Source organism: Lithobates pipiens, unplaced genomic scaffold (assembly GCF_037356315.1).
Source record: "Lithobates pipiens isolate NorthernLeopardFrog02 unplaced genomic scaffold, aLitPip1_a1.2 Scaffold_27, whole genome shotgun sequence".
Lineage (NCBI taxonomy): Eukaryota > Metazoa > Chordata > Amphibia > Anura > Ranidae > Lithobates > Lithobates pipiens.
Genome location: NW_027507788.1, coordinates 186,955,704 through 186,974,119, shown reverse-complemented (window position 1 = coordinate 186,974,119; position 18,416 = coordinate 186,955,704). Strand labels below are relative to the sequence as shown.

The 18,416-nt window shown below is 43.5% G+C and overlaps 1 protein-coding gene across 1 annotated transcript in view; it reads right to left on the bottom strand.

Annotated features, from left to right (window-relative positions):
* LOC143933007 (uncharacterized) overlaps window positions 1–16,937 on the bottom strand; it is a 46,335-nt gene extending 29,398 nt beyond the window's left edge. The window contains exons 1-8 of the mRNA XM_077455924.1: window positions 16,931–16,937; window positions 16,487–16,642; window positions 12,609–12,735; window positions 12,315–12,522; window positions 9,258–9,384; window positions 9,019–9,179; window positions 3,643–3,805; window positions 2,598–2,761 (exon numbers count right to left, since the gene is read on the bottom strand). Of these exons, the coding sequence (XP_077312050.1) occupies window positions 2,598–2,761; window positions 3,643–3,805; window positions 9,019–9,179; window positions 9,258–9,384; window positions 12,315–12,522; window positions 12,609–12,735; window positions 16,487–16,642; window positions 16,931–16,937 (1,113 nt within the window). The remainder of the gene's footprint in view (window positions 1–2,597; window positions 2,762–3,642; window positions 3,806–9,018; window positions 9,180–9,257; window positions 9,385–12,314; window positions 12,523–12,608; window positions 12,736–16,486; window positions 16,643–16,930) is intronic.
* Window positions 16,938–18,416: the final 1,479 nt, after the last annotated feature.

The window sequence follows — 18,416 nt, the reverse complement described above, 5'->3', positions numbered from 1 at the left end:
CATCCATAAAGAATGAAATAAGCAGCTTGAACATCACATTTTTTTAGGCAGAAAATTACTACTAGCAATGTTGTGCAGATTCACAATTGTGTTGAACAGCCAGGTCAATGGCACACTTGCCATGGTGACAAGTTGTGAAGAAGTGCAAAGAAAAAAACTTGCTTCCATGGTATTGCTTCCTTGCTAGCCAGATGTGTGTCACTCCCTAATGATGGAAACATTGCAGAATGTCACTCAGAGACAAGCAAGGGAGCAAAGCTTTGTCTATGGATATATCTAAAAACAAATACGGTATTTATTGGTGTATAACACACCACTTTTTTCCTCTTAAAAACAGGGGGAAATCGTGGGTGCGTGTTATACGCCAATTCCTGCTGTCTCTGAGGGAAGAGGAGCGAGCGCCGCTGAATTACATAGAGCTGCGATCTCCTGTGTACCCGGCGCTCCGTCACTCACAGCCACGCCTCCTGGCCCTGCATTGGGCCAATGATCCTTTCTATCTTATAAGCAGAGCCACGAGGCATGGCTGTGAGTGACGGAGCGCTGGGTACACAGGAGATCGCAGCTCTGGGACAGCAGGGATGATCCAACACTGGCAAGGCTGCAATGATGGGAAAGGTGAGGCTGCAGATGGGCACTGAACAGGCTGCGTTGGTCAATTTTACTGGCTGCAGATGGGCACTGAGCAGGGTGCATTGATGAGCTATGGCCCTAATTTTGCTTTAAAGTTCTTTATTTAAAATGTAAGTTTTTTTACTTAAACTTCCCTCCTAAAATTGGGGTGTGTGTTATATGCGTGTGCGTGTTACATGCCGATAAATATGGTAATTACTGCACTGGTAGATCAAACAAAAAAGGAGCTGGCAAAGGAACAATCAGATTGGATTGTAAACTGTATGTGTAACATTTTTTTGCTGCGCTAATATTCAATTAAATTCAATACAACTTCTTCCAGAAAAAGTCCAGTGCATAGAATTCAGAATGTGAGTGCCATTTGATAAGACAGTCTATGATATCACAATATAAAGATTCTGAGTATAAAAGTTCCAAATTCATTCAAACCCAGCGAATGTGTCCAATGTACTGTATAAATAAAAGTGACAATCCAAAAAGCTGAATCACCAAAGTGCCTCCACCATAGGGTAAATAAAATGGCTGCTTACCAGAAATCATGGACATTTTATTTAAAAAAAAAAGTGTAAAAAAAACACTGCATCAATAAAGTCTCATCTGAGATGGAAACCTATTACTCCTCTCCATCCTCTATTGTTAATGCAGGCTTCCAAGTAATGAAAAAGACTGCTCCATCATAACACGTGGGGGAAATTGGAAAAAACCCACATAGTGTAAAACTATATCACAGAATTATTGAAAAAAAAAAGAGGAATACTAATCACACACAATATAAGTCATAAAAACAAGCATGTAAGTAAAAGAATACCGATCCGACCAACTCATGGCTTTGGCGTGCGTGTTAAGCAGCCTTTTTTTACACTGAGGTGGGGGCGTACTTCAGCGATTCATCTTTTTGGATTGTCACTTTTACTTATACTGTACATTGGACACATTCGCTGTGTTTGAATGAATTTAGAACTTTTATACTCTGAATCTTTATATTGTTATTTCATAGACTGTCTTATAACATAGGACTCACTTTCTGAATGATATATAAAGTGGGGGATGTTACTGCACTAACTCAATATAGTGATGAAACACTATATGGTAAGGTTGGAGCTCAGACTGCCAAACTGGAAAGCCAGAAACTACCAACTTTTAAGTTGGTAGTTTCTGGCTTTCCAGTTTGGGGGTCTAACATCTGAGTTCCAACCTTATCATCATCGGGAAGATTTCCTGGATCCATCCTTGGAGTTCTCCCGATTTCCTGGATCGATTTGGGCATCTGTAGATTCGGTTATCCTTGCCTTGTTGACTTGTTGTCGCTGACATTTGAGTCTACCTGTTCTGGTAAGAGTATACATCCCTTACCTTGGGTGGAGGACATACTATCCCTCAAGTTTTTACATGCTTGCTGAGGCCACTTCTGAACAACCATTTTCTGTTATATATGTTGTGATATGGCTAAACTCCATCCAGTGACTCCATCTTTATAAGTTCATATAAGATTAACTTGGGTTAACCTGTGAGTGTAAACTCTGTATTTACAGACTGTAGCAGTTTTCCTAGACTTTTTCTGGAAGTTGTTATATTGAATCTATGGGTATGTAATCCAAATCATATGGCAGAGGACATTCGAGGTGTCATACCATTTATAAAGGGATCAGATGGATTTTCCGGGTGGCAGATGACACCTGGATCTTTTCCCGCTCACTTTTTAAAAATGTAGTAACTTTGGTTCCATGCTAACATTTGGTAATTCGGCCATTTATATTAAGTGGACCCAGCTAACCCCTGGATCCTTTCCAATTCACTTTTTATGAATGTAGTATCCCTTGCTCCATTCTAACATTTGGTAATTTGGGCATTCATATTAAGTAGACTGAAATAATATTTGTGAGAAGGCAAGCACGATTGGTGCCACCAAAGTGTTAAATGTATGTAGGAAATGAAGATATGAGAAGTTATCCAAACGTTCCTACCTGATCTTGGTGCCTGCCCACACTACGTTCGCTTGTGTCTATCATACCCTTCTGTTGCTGCTTCTTCTCTGTCCCCGTTTTCTTAACTGTGAGTTCTGTGCTAGTTTTCATTAGTGCGAGTTTTACGGCTTTCATAAGGGAAATGGCTTCTTGCAGAAATTCCCCTAGAATAAGAAATAACCATCTTGGCAATCAGAAAACATAACAACATTCCAATACTGAGTTTTATTATTGTCTAGTAAAATGTGACCAATATAAAATATGTAATTCTATATAGTTTTAAGGTTATAGTACCCCCCTATCCATAAGTAAGCCTATTAGTAGATTTTGTAAGGGTCAGGACTGCACTGTATGTGGACAGCACTATAAATTTTGACGGTCAAGAATTGAAGGTTGAGGGACATCTCTGCCACCATGAATAATTCACATAATTACAGGACCAGGGAATCTTCTTCTTAATTTGAGCATACATGTTTAAAGCTTTAAGTCTTCTTCATAGAACACGAAACAATAAGATATTGGTAGCAATCAGATTGTCCAGCATGACCATTTCTGTGCTGAAGAAGGTTTAACCAAAATTGCAATTGCCGGTCACTGCAGTGTTACACAACGTGACTGAGGCAGGCAATGCAGAGAATGTTTCCACTGCTTGTATTTCTTGGGCTAGGCATGGTCAGCCTTAGTTTTCATTACCGTGAATGCAAATGTGGTCACTTAGCTATCTGAAATGACCACAGGAAGCCATTAACTGTACTATAATACCTAAACTGTGACTGGAGTTCCGGAGATGTTCCTTGAAGTGTGAGCATGTGTTTATGTGATCGTTATAAATCCCAACATAAAACAAGCACATCAAATTTAAAGTTTAGGTCTGAAATATTACCTTCTGCACACTTACAATAGGAAGGAATATCAGTACTGAAATGTACCACCTGTATCCTCGAACACAATAATAACGGTGCCTGTAGTGCTGTCACTGGGATATACTGAACATTATGGACCTATTTTCCTATCCCATGTGTCGGTAAATGGAGAATCTCCTTACCTTGGATGTGATCTGTATTGAACTCTCGGGTCATAGTTCTCGCTGAGCCTTCACTCTGCTGTGACGTGATGTTTGTCCTCACACTCTCCAATTCTCCATCCAAGGGGACTTTTCTCCATTCAAAGTTTTTGCTGCTACTGAGCTCCAGGTTCTGTATCATCTCCTTCATATAAACAGACCTTGTTATATCATACTTAAAAAGGCAGATACAAATGTCAGCTGTTTTGACTAGCATTTTGAACACAAGGGTTCCCATCTTACATATAAACATGTCAGGATCCCTAAACTGATTTATGGCAGCAGCTACTGGAGATACTATAACTCATTTGAAATGTCCACCAATGTTTCTTCAGAGAAACCAGTCACAAGAGAAACATGGAGGCTGCTCTTAAAGGATAAGTTCACCTTTTGGAGCATATTACACTCATATTTAGGGTGTAACATTATTACATATCTCCCAACTGCCCCCGATTTCAAGGGACTGTCCCTGATTTGGAGCAATGTCCCTCTGTCTTTCTTTCCTCCTCATTTGTCCCTCATTTTGGTCTGATCTATATAGTTGTATATAAAAAACACTTTTTATCTTTCAAAAATTGTTTCCCAGTGCTAAACCTTTCATCCAAATTCTAAATTGCTGCATTTGAAATTTTCAAAAGCTAATATAAAGGAATAGTAGTGGTAAAACAAAAAACAAAAAAAAAACACTTGTGGGTTTAAGTAATCTTCTTTAGTGGCAGGGTGTGTGTCCTATACCTACATACGTTTGCTAATAGGTGTTCAAAAAGTTGGGTGGTATGTTATTATTATATTATTATAGATGTAGCCGAGAGCGGACTACGGTTTTCTGATACAGCAGACTTAGGCCGCGTACACACGGGCGGACTGTTCGCCCAACCTTGTCCGCTGAACAGTGTTTGGGCGGACAGTCCGCTCGTGTGTGGGCTTTCAGCGGACAGTTTCAGCGGACAGTTGGACGGACAAAGTCTTTCGGAAATTCCGAAAAACTGTCCGCTGAAACTGTGTTTGAGCGAACAGTCCGCCCGTGTGTGGGCCTGTCCGCTGTACTTTCGAAATGAGCGGACTGTTCCCGCTCGGAAAGTCCGCCCACTTCGAGCGCGTGTACAGGTAGGCGGGGCCCGCGAAGGATACGTCGCGGGCTCCGCCGCCTGGAATGGGCTTAAAGGGGAACCCCAACGCCGAAAAAAATCGGCGTGGGGGTTCCCCCCAAGTCCACACCAGACCCTTGTCCGAGCACGCTACCCGGCCGGCCAGGAAAGGGGGGCGAGCGAGCGCGCCCCCCCTCCTGAGCCGTACCAGGCCGCGTGCCCTCAACATGGGGGGGTGCCTTGGGGAAGGGGGGGCCGCGCGGCCCCCCCACCCCAAAGCACCTTGTCCCCATGTTGATGAGGACAAGGGCCTCTTCCCGACAACCCTGGCCGTTGGTTGTCGGGGTCTGCGGGCGGGGGGCTTATCGGAATCCGGGAGCCCCCTTTAAGAAGGGGGCCCCCGGATACCGGCCCCCCACCCTATGTGAATGAGTATGGGGTACAATGTACCCCTACCCATTCACCTGTGAAATAAAGTACAAATAAAAACACAACACAGGGGAAAAAAATATTTTATTGCACAGCCGGGGGTCTTCCGTCTTCGGGGGTCTTCTCGCCGGACTCCTCCGCTATGTGTGTGTAGCTCTTTTGCCAGCGGAGGAGTCCGGCTTTCTTCCTCCCCGCCGCCGGCCTCTTCTCCCGACTTCGGGGGTCTTGTCCCCCTCTTCGGTTCTTCTGCCGGGCCACCGCGCCTGGTCCGGTGGCCCGGTCTTCTGTCGCCGTCTTCCGTTCTTCTGTCGCCGCCTTCGGTTCTTCTGCCGGGCCACCGCGCCTTCTTGTAGCTCTTTTACAGGCGGTGGCCCGGTCTTCTGTCGCCGCTGTCGCCTTCCGTTCTTCTTCTTGTTCTTCTTGTTCTTCTCCAGGAGATGTTGACACGTCGCTCCCTCCGGCCGGAATGCCAGAGCCGCCCTGCGCTGTGACTTATATAGTGACAATGGGGCGGTGTCACATGGTATATGTCACATGGGTTGGTCACATGGTGACCCCGCCCCCTTACGATGTCATAGTCCCCATGTGACATCAACCCATGTGACCAACCCATGTGACATATACCATGTGACACCGCCCCATTGTCACTATATAAGTCACAGCGCAGGGCGGCTCTGGCATTCCGGCCGGAGGGAGCGACGTGTCAACATCTCCTGGGGAAGAACAAGAAGAACAAGAAGAAGAACGGAAGGCGACAGCGGCGACAGAAGACCGGGCCACCGCCTGTAAAAGAGCTACAAGAAGGCGCGGTGGCCCGGCAGAAGAACCGAAGGCGGCGACAGAAGAACGGAAGACGGCGACAGAAGACCGGGCCACCGGACCAGGCGCGGTGGCCCGGCAGAAGAACCGAAGAGGGGGACAAGACCCCCGAAGTCGGGAGAAGAGGCCGGCGGCGGGGAGGAAGAAAGCCGGACTCCTCCGCTGGCAAAAGAGCTACACACACATAGCGGAGGAGTCCGGCGAGAAGACCCCTGAAGACGGAAGACCCCCGGCTGTGCAATAAAATATTTTTTTCCCCTGTGTTGTGTTTTTATTTGTACTTTATTTCACAGGTGAATGGGTAGGGGTACATTGTACCCCATACTCATTCACATAGGGTGGGGGGCCGGTATCCGGGGGGCCCCCTTCTTAAAGGGAGCTCCCGGATTCCGATAAGCCCCCCGCCCGCAGACCCCGACAACCAACGGCCAGGGTTGTCGGGAAGAGGCCCTTGTCCTCATCAACATGGGGACAAGGTGCTTTGGGGTGGGGGGGGCCGCGCGGCCCCCCCTTCCCCAAGGCACCCCCCATGTTGAGGGCACGCGGCCTGGTACGGCTCGGCAGGGGGGGCGCGCTCGCTCGCCCCCTTTCCTGGCCGGCCGGGTAGCGTGCTCGGACAAGGGTCTGGTGTGGACTTGGGGGTAACCCCCACGCCGATTTTTTTCGGCGTTGGGGTTCCCCTTTAAGCCCATTCCAGGCGGCGGAGCCCGCGACGTCTCCTTCGCGGGCCCCGCCTACCTGTACACGCGCTTGAAATGGGCGGATTTGCCTCCTCCTTACGTGGGCGAGTCCGTTCATTTCAAAAGTTGAGCGAACTGTTTGCCCAACCTTGTTCGTCAAACAGTCCGCTCGTGTGTGGGCAAGTCCGCTCATGCAAATTTTGAGCGGACTGTTTGATGAAACTGTTTGCCGAACAAGGTTGGGCGAACAGTCCGCGCGTGTGTACGCGGCCTTAGGCTCGGTTCACACAGGGGCGACTTGTCCAGGCGACTTCGCCGCCTGACAAGTCGCGCTCCATTCTGTACTATGGAACCGTTCTAATAGGAGCGACTCAAGTCGCTCCGACTTAGAAAAAAGGTTCCTGTACTACTTTGGGGGCGACTTCAGGCGACTTGCATTGACTTCTATACAGAAGTCGTTTTGCAAGTCTCCGCTGATCGTGTGCAGGTCGCGGCGCTGCAAGTCATGCCGCCCCTGTGTGAACCGTGCCTTAATCTCCACTTCTACAGACTGCCCCTGTTTTCCTCTATTGCCAGGCTCAGGTTATCTGCATCACATTTCTGAGCCTACAGGAGAGCATTGAGGGAACTGTAGTCCCCCTGTGCAGTCATGACTGAGCCATTAAATTATTTACAGACTAAACCTCCCAGCAGGCCACTCTCTCCTGGGGGAGAATAATGGGAGAGGCTTTAAAAAGGTCTGTTCAGCAGGCCCTTGCACTTTTGCTTCCTGGGATCCATTAAGCGAGGACCGGCCCCACCACCCAGCCAGGGGGATTGTGGCCTACAGCAGCATTGAGTGTCCCGCTGTTCCTGACCACGAGAACTGGATACGCACCGCCACGCCAGAGGCTCCCTACACCAGCGCTGACAGCAGAGACACAAGCAGGTTGTTGAATCAACTGACTGAGTCATCACATCTGGCCTCCTGCTGGATGAGGATAAAACTTGCATCACTTCCAGAGTAACCGCCCATTGTCTTGTGCGGGCACAAGCCCAAATCCTTCCTCTACCTGACAATAGCATATTATACTTGGACACTGCATGCAGACAACGTAGCTTGGATTTCTAAGAGGATCGCCTTTAAAGGGAAGGAAAGCGTGACTGTTCCCTACACGGCTCAATCTCTCATTAGGATTAAAATCACTGTAGGCTGGCCCCTGTCCCTTTAGTAGTAGCGTAATTAGCTAATGTCCCTTTGAAAGTCTCACTGCTAAATGTCTGTTATTGCTTTGTTAACATGAGTGCCTTTCCCAGGATTTGGCTGACTAACTATCACTTTCGCTCTCTTCTTCTGAGTAAGTAAAACAGAGCAGGTTGAATTCAGTTTGCATTGTGTCTGTCTCATTTAAAGGGGTACACACTATGTCAGAACCTAGAGTGTCAGATGGGCTGGAAAGTTTGCAAGGCTGCACGGGAGAACAATACCAAGAGCCCCACAATACCAAGCACCAACAGTTTGTGCAGCGCTTTACTATATAAAGGGAAACAATATAGCAACAATACAATTCAATACAAGAGGGTTAGAAGGACCCTACTCCTGCAAGATTGCAGTCTACTAGGGAGGGGCTGGTGAAGTAAAAGGTAATAACTGTGAGGGATGAACTGATGAGGGAGGTAGAAGATTTGGTTGTTAGCTGAAGGCAGGATAGCCCTCCCTGAAGAGATTTTCAGGGATTGCCTAAAAGAAGACAGAGTAGGAGATAAACTAACAGTTTGGCGTAGTGAGTTCCAGAGGATGGGAGAAGTTTTGGAGAAGTCCTGGAGATGAGGAGACAAGGGAGCTAGAGAGCAGGAGGTCTTGGGATGAGCAGAGAAAACAGTTAAAGTGATATTTGGAGATAAAATTGGTACTGTGGCTTGGGGCAGAGTTGTGAATGGCTTTGTATGTTATTGTTAGTGTTTTGAATTTTACCTGTTGGGCAATGGGAAGATCCATGTCTGTGCATTTAAGATTTTTTTTTTATTAAAGGTGAAATAAACATTTAAATAATAATTCTATACATGGATAGGTCAGTGTACTGTTATCCATTTTTACCTAGCAGTGATTGCCAGTAACAAGCTGTGCGAGGACCTGACTATAGCAGGCATTCATGGACTGATCTGGAACAACAGGCATGGTTTATTGATATTGTCTGGATTGGAATAGAACTGGATTATGAACATTTGAATCTTACTCTTCCTATCATATTTCTTTTAAGGCATGCTGATGAATTATGACCCTTTGTATGCAGAGGATCATACTGAAACAATGTCACCTATGTGTACATTTCTAGCTCCCCAGCTCATGTCTTGGCCCTCACCTTAAGTATCTGAATCCTTTGAATGAAAGCCTTGTAGAAGGAGAGGGTCTCATTCCGATGTCTCCCAAGTTGAGATGTTAAGTGAAGAGTTTGGTCCTCCAGTTTGTCAAATAACGTTCTTACACTGAAATCCTCTAGGACTCGTATTATGTTCCTCTGATCTGCAGCATGTTACGAAAATGTGTTACCACTATACATAAATCTGTTGATAGAACCACCCAGGTAATAACTTACTGTACCTAATCCATAGGTGATTTCCTTCTTTCCAATATCAAACACCTCTCCAGAACTATGACAGCCCACCGTTTCATAAAACTGCAGACTGAGTGTGAAACAAAAAAGACGTTTAGGTAAATGAACCAAAGACTTTACACAAGGCTAACCAGACTTGAGAGAGATCAAAGCTCTCCACTGGAAAAGATCAGTCTGCAAAACAATTATACATTGCTAAACAATAAAAATCCAAACAATTATTTCAGTGTCTTAATTAGAAAAACAGATGTGGAAAAAGATTGTCAGACAACACAAAAGCCTGCAATTTCCCATGCTGGTCTAATGAATGGTGGTCTAATGTACGGGTCTCCAAACTTTCTAAGAAAATGGCCAATTTACTGTCCTTCAAGCTTTAGAGGGTGCAGACTTTGGCCAGTGGGAGTGGAAAATGCCCAGTGGGCATAAACAATGCCTCATTGTTGGTTAGAATGGGATGCCCCATTGTTGGTACCATTGGGATGAATAGTGCCTCTGATGATGTTAGTGGAAGAAATGGCGTCCCATCATTGGTGGCAATTGATGGAATAGTGGCCCAGGGGCCAGATAAAGGCAGGCAAAGGGCCACATCCAGGCCTTCAGGATGTAGTTTGGAGACCACTGGTCTAATGAATGGTGGTATAAGAAAGAGCCTTCAGCTCCTCATTGGGACACGATTCCTATGATCTTTCAAGACTAATGAACCTTTGGCTGTAGCTTTAGACCACCAACTAATGACTAAGGGTTAAAAAATGTTTCTAAAAAATAATAACGAAGGTAACAAAAAGAAAATGGGGAGCTGATATTTAAAGACGGAGAACTGTAGATGTTTCTCAACAGTTAATGTCCAGGATACAAAAAAAATAACCTTTCCTGGATTAATTGATAAGCCCCAGAATGTTGTGTGATAAGAAAGTAGTGAACATACCATATATATATATATATATATATATATATATATCAAATCACACAGCACACATAAGAAGAGAAGAGGACCTGTCTTGTGTCAGTACATATTCTGGAGGGATGTACGGTTCTCCCAGACTCCTCCATCTGGGCTTCCAGTTTTTCATGGGACTGGCTTTGTGTAATGAAGGTCTCAGCAGCAAAGTTATGATGAGCAGAACAATCATTACTATGAAGAGCAGCAACAAAACCCCTAAACAAATGCAAATAACAGAATACACAAGAGATGAATCTGCATCATGAAGATGTTTACATCATACAAATCTATTCTTTCTAGCATTTATATTTATTATCTTGACTAAAATAGACCCTTTTTGCTGTTTTGTTTATTAGTGTGCTTCTTGTTTTTTAGCTCTATAACTTCTCATATACTGTTGATGAGGGTGACTGTTTGAATTTTCTTCAAGCCGACAAAATGTATGGGTGTGCATAAACCCCTCTGGCATTGCACCAAGAACACAAAAAACAATGTAAAGTAACAGAAATTTACCAGGAGCGCAACATAATTTATACCACAAAATGCTCTAGACTTCAGTTATCTCGGTAAGTGGCTGGTTTATCGAACGCTGCCTCTAGGTTCTAAAATTTGCTGCAACTGTAAATCTTCTCTTAGAAGAGGTAAATCACGTTAAAGGGACAATGCCATTTTATATATTTAAATTCTATATTTAGTACATATATTAAAATGTGCCTAAATCAAAAGGCAAAGTTTTAATACATTGACGATTACCAATCATTAAATGCAGTGGCTGCATTTGTTTGTTTTTTTTCCCTTTATTTAAACCTGGTGATCCAGATAGTAAGTCTGTTATTTTTTCAACTTAAAGTGTATTTAAAAAAAAAAAAACAGCACAAGGGACATTACTAAACATCAGTGTGATGTGACCCTTGTGCAGTTTTTTCCTTTCAAAATCTTTCTCCTACGATCCCTAGTCGCTATTACCTGCAGTGCAGCGGGAGGTAATAGAACTGAGGGAGCTGTAACAGGCGCTAATCAAGATTGTTCAACTACGCTTACCCTTTCCACCCTCTTCCTCCATTCATACAGCCTGTACTTTCACTTCCATGAATGAAACCATCTATGAATGGAGAAGGCGGACCTTTAAATCATCCACCTGTGCTTCATTCATAGATAGCTATTTATTAATGGAAGCTAAAATATGGCCTCTATGAATGGAGGAGGTGGGCAGAAAAGGCGGGCATAGTCAGCCATTCTTGATGAGCACAAAATTAATAATAGTGTGCTTAAACCCAAATAACAAATAATGCATAGCACCTTGATAAACAATAATCCAACAATGTGCTATAAAATCACTTGCTAGTGCTCCTTCCTTCATATAAAAAGATAAATCCAAATACACACACTGCGAAGATAAAAATATGAAACTGAAATAAAAAAGGTCCCAGCAAAGATGAACCACCACCTAGAATCCTTCAGAAACGAAATGAATCAGACACAGAGTCAAAAAACGCTTTCCATAGCATTGCATTGGTCCATAGCATTGGTCATCATGCCGATGAGCTTATACATTTCCCTTGAGAAAGTCATGTGACCTGTGACGCAACGCGTTGGGAGGAGCCAGTGATGTCACCTTTGGTGTATTGTTACATCGGATTTGCAGTGAGGAGGAAGCTGCGTGCACCACCGATTGCTCAATAGCGTTTTTAAATCTAACCAAATGTGAGTGAAAAGCTTTTATCATTTGGGAGTCTTTGATAACATAGCAATCTTGCGCAATGATGTTTTTTTATCTAATGATTTTCGTGTAATTAGTATAGTATTTGTATGAAAAAAAAAAAAAAAAGACCACGCATGCTTGGAAAGGAAAGAGAACATTAAAACATGATACATTACATCATGTGTGAAGTTGTATTCTGTCATATGAGAATTTTCGTAACTTTAGTAACCTATTGGTTTTCCATAGATAAATAAAAAATAGACTATCATTCATCCGAAATTCTCATGTGTATAAAGCTTTAGGATTTAAAGCTAACTGCACCTCCCTTTCCATGCTACATACATGTGCCTGTGAGGTGGAGAGGGAACACCGAATGCAGATTCACGTTTCAGATTTACCTACAATAGCCCCCCAGTTGGGGGCCAGGTTCATTTTCTGTCGGGGAAGAAAGCCATTTTTGGTAAGTTGGTAGGGGGAAGAAGGCTGGATGTGGGAAGCTGCTGGGTCACAATGAACATTTCTGCCCTTCACAGTAATAAACAGAGAGCTTTCCCTAATCCCGTTATCTTGGAATACATATGTACCAGGGGTTGTAAACACATGAGCAAACCTGTAGGGGAAAAAAAAAAAATCACAACACTCAGTTCAGTGACTGGCTTTTCTGAATACTGTTAACCCCAACCACACAACACCTACCTAGAAATGTTCACGTTGGTCTCTCTGATAAGATAGTCCAGTCTCCGAAAGGCCCCGAAGTCCCAGTGTGGGTTGGAATTAAACAAATGATCTTTCTGATATATGGGATAATGGCTGGATGCCCGTTCTAAAAGATAAAATAATCATTCTAATAATTATTCTACTGGTAGAATAACCCGTCCTTTCTCCCAGAACTGTGCACTGCTGGTCTCTGCCACATACCAAATGCTCAATTCACAAAGCTTTACATGAGGATAAGGATCTCCATTTTAAGATGTAATTTTCTCATTGTTTTGGAATCAGCAAGAAATGTTACTTTTTGGAAAAGGATCCTTATCCTGGTATACTACTTTATGAGTTCAGTCATAAAGCTGGCCATACATGCTTTGAAAGTTGTCCAATGTCTCCTAAAACTGCTGAAATTCAAGCTGGGGTAGCCGTGTCAAAACCACCCAACTCAATGAACTTCAACTGAAGAGTTGGGTGGAAAATGCTGACAATATTGAGAAAATGGAAGATCTCTCTCCATTTCTATATTTTTTCCTCTCTCCCCATTTCTCTCTCTCTCTCTCGCCATTTATCTCTATCGCCATCTCATTCTCTCTCTCTCTCTCCCTCCATTTCTTTATTTCCCTCTCTCCATTTCTCTATCCATTTCTTTCTCTCTCTCTCAATTTCCTTCCCTCTCTATCCATTTCTTTATTTCCCTCTCTATCCATTTCTTTATTTCCTTCTCTCTCTCTCTCTCTCTCTCTCTCTCTCGCTCTCTCAATTTCCTTCGCTCTCGCTCTCTCAATTTCCTTCGCTCTCGCTCTCTCAATTTCCTTCGCTCTCTCCATTTCCTTCGCTCTCTCCATTTCCTTCGCTCTCTCCATTTCCTTCGCTCTCTCCATTTCCTTCGCTCTCTCCATTTCCTTCGCTCTCTCCATTTCCTTCTCTCTCTCCATTTCCTTCTCTCTCTCCATTTCCTTCTCTCTCTCCATTTCCTTCTCTCTCTCCATTTCCTTCTCTCTCTCCATTTCCTTCTCTCTCTCCATTTCCTTCTCTCTCTCCATTTCCTTCTCTCTCTCCATTTCCTTCTCTCTCTCCATTTCTTTCTTTCTCTCTCTCCATTCCTTTCTCTCAATCCATTCCTTTCTCTCTCTCCCCATTTCTTTCTCTCTCTCCCCATTTCTTTCTCTCTCTCCCCATTTCTTTCTCTCTCTCCCCATTTCTTTCTCTCTCCCTTGCTCTCTCTCCCCAGTTCTTTCTCCCCATTTCTTTCTCTCTCTCCATTTCGCTCTCTCACTCTCTCTCTTTCAATTTTTCTTTCTCTCGCTCTCCATTTTGTTTCTTCTTTTGCTCTCTCTACATTTCTTTATTTCTTTTTCTCTCTGTCCATTTCTTTATTTCTCTCTCCATTTCTCTTTCTTTCTCCATTTCATTCTTTCTTCCTCCATCGCTCTCTCTTTTTTTTCTCTCTCTTTTTCCCTCCATCCCTCTTTTTTCTACATCCTTCCTTCTATCTTACTTTCTCTCTTTATTTCTTACTTTCTCCATCTCTCTCTCTTCCTCCCTCTTGCTCCCTCTATCCCTATACAGACCAGGACCCCCCATTTTCATTCCAGTGCTCCTCTACCTATCGCTCATCTCCTCCCCACTCCCTCCTTTTACCCCGCTTCCTTCTCCCATGCCGCATAGTTCCCAGTCCCATCCCCACCTCCATTTTTTCGGGAGGCTAAAAAAGAACCCGAGGTGGAGCATCAGCAGCAGTAATAATGCGTTCCACCTTGGGGTTCTTCCTTAACCCCTGCAAAGGGCATGAGTGGGGCCTCATATCTAAATTTTGCCAAAACATGAATACACACTATTCAACTTTTGTTGTTTGATTTCCTTTAGATTTACCAAAACTATGTAATGCAAGGGCCGGCCTGATTGCATACAAATTGAAACTGTTAAGGTTTGACCTCATATTATATGGTTTTGGTAAATCTAAAGGAAAAAAAAAATCTAAAAAAAAAAAAAATAGTTGTTTTTTTTGCTGGAAGATTTTGGTGGTAAAAGGCATTCTTTACTAATTACTGTTTCTTCATACACTATGCAGGTAATTGAAAGTAACTCTTGAATTCAGTAAAAGATGGGATCATACATGGCTAGAATACTCTATGAGGTATATTTCCCGCATTATAAATCTCAGTTACTGTATTAGTAACACTTGTCATGGAAATTTCCTTGGGCTTTGTATGCGAATCCACACCGCGCCAAAATATGCACTTTCAGCGTCAAGATGCACATAAAGCACAAACCAATGCCTTTGTGCTTAAAAGCATATTTATATCAAGCTCTTTGGCAGAAGGAAATTTAAGTAATTCAGTAGCACCAGATAGAATCAGAAAAGATGCTGCTTCAAGCTGGAGTCTCGATGTGTCTGCCCTCATGAGCACAGGCACTTTGTTTTAATTCTCGGCTACAAAAGGAATGACAAAACAGGAAATCATGGCCCCAACAGCCAATCGCTTCCTCCATGCAAAATGACATCACAGGAAATGAGAGGGCATCCAAAAGAGTGTGGGGGGGGGGGGGGGGGGGTGTACATGTTCCATTCACTTGAGGCATGTACACTACCCCCTGCCCAGCCACATGCATGCCCATTCACCATCTTAGTCAGCATGGAACCCACTCAATACTGTTCAGAGTAACCAGTGTCTAGTCTAGTTGTTCTTACAGGCTTGAGAAGATCTGCGGGGAAAAGATACTGCTGTTGTCAATATACGGTATGAGTATACCAACAAGCCTGATATCAATGTCCTCTTATAAAAGCAGATATGTATCCAAAGGGATAGCGTAGCCACAACAGAGATATAAGGGGTTATTTATGAAAGGCAAATCCACTTTGCACTGGAAGTGCAGTCGCTACAAATCTAAGGGGTAGATCTGAAATGAGTGGAAGCTCTGCTAATTTTATCATTCAATCATATGCAAGCTAAAATGCTGTTTTTTATTTTCCTTGCATGTCCCCCTTGGATCTACAGCGACTTTACTTCCAAGTGCACTTGCAGTGCAATGTGGATTTTCCTTTAGTAAATAACCCCCATAATGTGTTTCTCTCGTTATGCAGACTTCGCTTCTCTAATGTGCATAGACATTTGAAGGCAAGAAGCCCAGCGCATTGCTCTTGACACTTACAAAACCGGCAAACGCCCACACACACACACACAGAGAACACGTCTCCAAGCCCATGAGAGGGTTTTTATACTGACAGTTTTACCGCTGGTCCCGATTCAACCCAAGTCTGCTCTGCTAGAGCACTGCTTGGTTAAATCAGACACAGGGAGCTAGATGACAATCTATAAAACACACATCCTAGAATAAAATGTCCACATGTGTCCATATAATAAAATTTCCACAGCACACTCATTATCCTAAATAAAGTCATAAAAAAAGTCCACTCTGTACATATAACTACCAAGCGATGGCAATTTTTACACAACCTCTGAATGATCCATGCCCTGCTGTTCAACAAAACTGAACAAGGAACATGAGTCATTGACATCAAAAGAAAGATTATATCATGTCACGCTTCCAGTAAAAATACATTCTTAGAACAAACACTATTTAGACTAGTTCAGTGTGCTAAGGTACAGCCCAAGTGCCAAAAGTAAAAGGCAGAAGTGACAGACTCGTTTTCCTAAAACGTAGTTAACCTAAGCAAGCCCATTGGCTTGTTTTTTTTAATGCCAGATTTTGTAATAAGGAGCAATATAGGATTGCTGCCTACAGAAAATTATCATGTTTTAAAAAAAGTTTTCAGAGCTGTACACAGAGAATCTAAATGGTACCTAATAAACAGTTTTGTTTCTATATTTATTGCCCTGGGATGCAGACCTTGGCTTACTCACCATTGGGTAAAATGCTTAGTTGGAATAGAACCAGGTCACCCTCATTGAAACACAAAATGGGGTTGGGTATTCTAGGAAGAGATCCCGTGTGCCCTGATGTCACAATCTGTTCCCGCTCTTTCGACTTCCTAGGTGTTGGCACTGACCAAGCGTCCCCTGAAATGTAGATGGGTTCGTTATAACAAGTTCACATAAAATTAAGAATTTTAAATTGGTGACAAACCACAAGCATTCATTCATTTAGAAGAATCCTGACAATTGGGCTTGTGTAGGGGTCACTGCAGTTTGCAGGGCCAAGAGATGCAATCTAATGCCCCACACACACAAACGGACTTTCCGGCAACAAAACTGTGGAATTTTGTTCGACGGTTGTTGGCTCCAACTTGTCTTGCATACACACGGTCACACAAATGTTGACCAACAATTACGAAAGTAGTGACATACAAGACATGCTGTGAGCCGATAGAAAGGAAGTTCAATAGTCATGCGCCACCCTTTGGGCTCCTTCTGCTTCATGCGTGGACTTTTGTGCAGCGGACTTGTGTACACATGATCAGAAAATCCGACAACAAAATTTGATGCCGGAAAATTTGAGAGCATGCTAGCCAACATTTTTTGCCAGAAAGTCTGACAATAAATGTTTGATGGAGCATAAACACATTCCGCCAACAAGCTCACATCCAATATTTGTTGTCGGAAAATCTAATCGTGTGTACGGGGCATTAGTTATCACATTGGGATGGAAGAAGTGATTGTACAGTTATTACAAATGTGTGTAAATACACTCAGTCCTGTTGCCCTGTCAACAGACAATTTGTGGTCAGCACACGACTAGACCAATCATATTTGATAGAATTGGTCATCACTGTGGGTGGCCAATTTGCTACAGATGAGATTGCCCACTGAAAAGCAGAAGCAGCAGGGGCATCACCAGGCCCAAGCACCAGTAGTATGTGCCTAGGTTTCCTGCCCAGAGTCAGCAAAACCCACCCAAGTGGTTTTGCATTTACACTACATGGGAGTACCAGCAAAGCCACAGGTCTTCTTACCCCAAGCTCTTCAGGGGCATAGGCATTGTGATTATCTTTCTTTGTAGACCTCACAATCAGAGTGGCACACACAGGTGATATATGTTTGTTCTTTTGTTTTTTTTAATCCCGCACTTCTCTCTTTAACTGACCTGTAAGAAATGCCTCAATGACCTGGGCACTGGAAACTATTACACCAAATATTCCGCTGGAGGCAAAGACTACAAGCTGCACTCGCTCACTGTTCCTGATGTGATCTGGACCCAGAACATTCAGCACCTCCTGGAAGATACAGAAAAAGATGTGCATGTTACTCTAGCATAATTTAATAAAAGTAGGTAACCTAATCTACAGTAACCAGATGTCTGAAGAGATGATTTCTGATTGGTTGCTGTGAGTTTTTAAACTATCCCACCATTGATGCTTTTTGCTCTCTATTTGTATTGCACACTGTATTGCGTTATCTAGTAATGCAACTCAGTTAGTGGGATTGTGTATGAGATGATACACACCTCATATAGCATCAGAACATATCATGGTGTCAGAAGATTTGGGGCAGAGGTCATAAAACACCAGAAATTGTTGTTCTATGATACTAGAGGTAAAGGTCCTACAACCTGAGAAACCATTACCAAAGAAACATCTGCCCAAGCTGTTAGGTGAGATCCCCGGCCACTATCTGCCATAGTGATTGTTAGGCTTAATGTACACGGGACGTTGTTTAACCTCTCCTGAACGATTTAACTTGGCGGCTAGAAACCGGCATCTAAAAACGTGCGTTTAGCCACGTTTACATGCCGCGTTTGCATCTAGAAGTGTTTGTAAAAGAAAAAAAACCCGAAAAATTAATAATTTGATACTTCTCCCGCTCTACAAGACTCTGGTCTGGCCACACCTGGAGT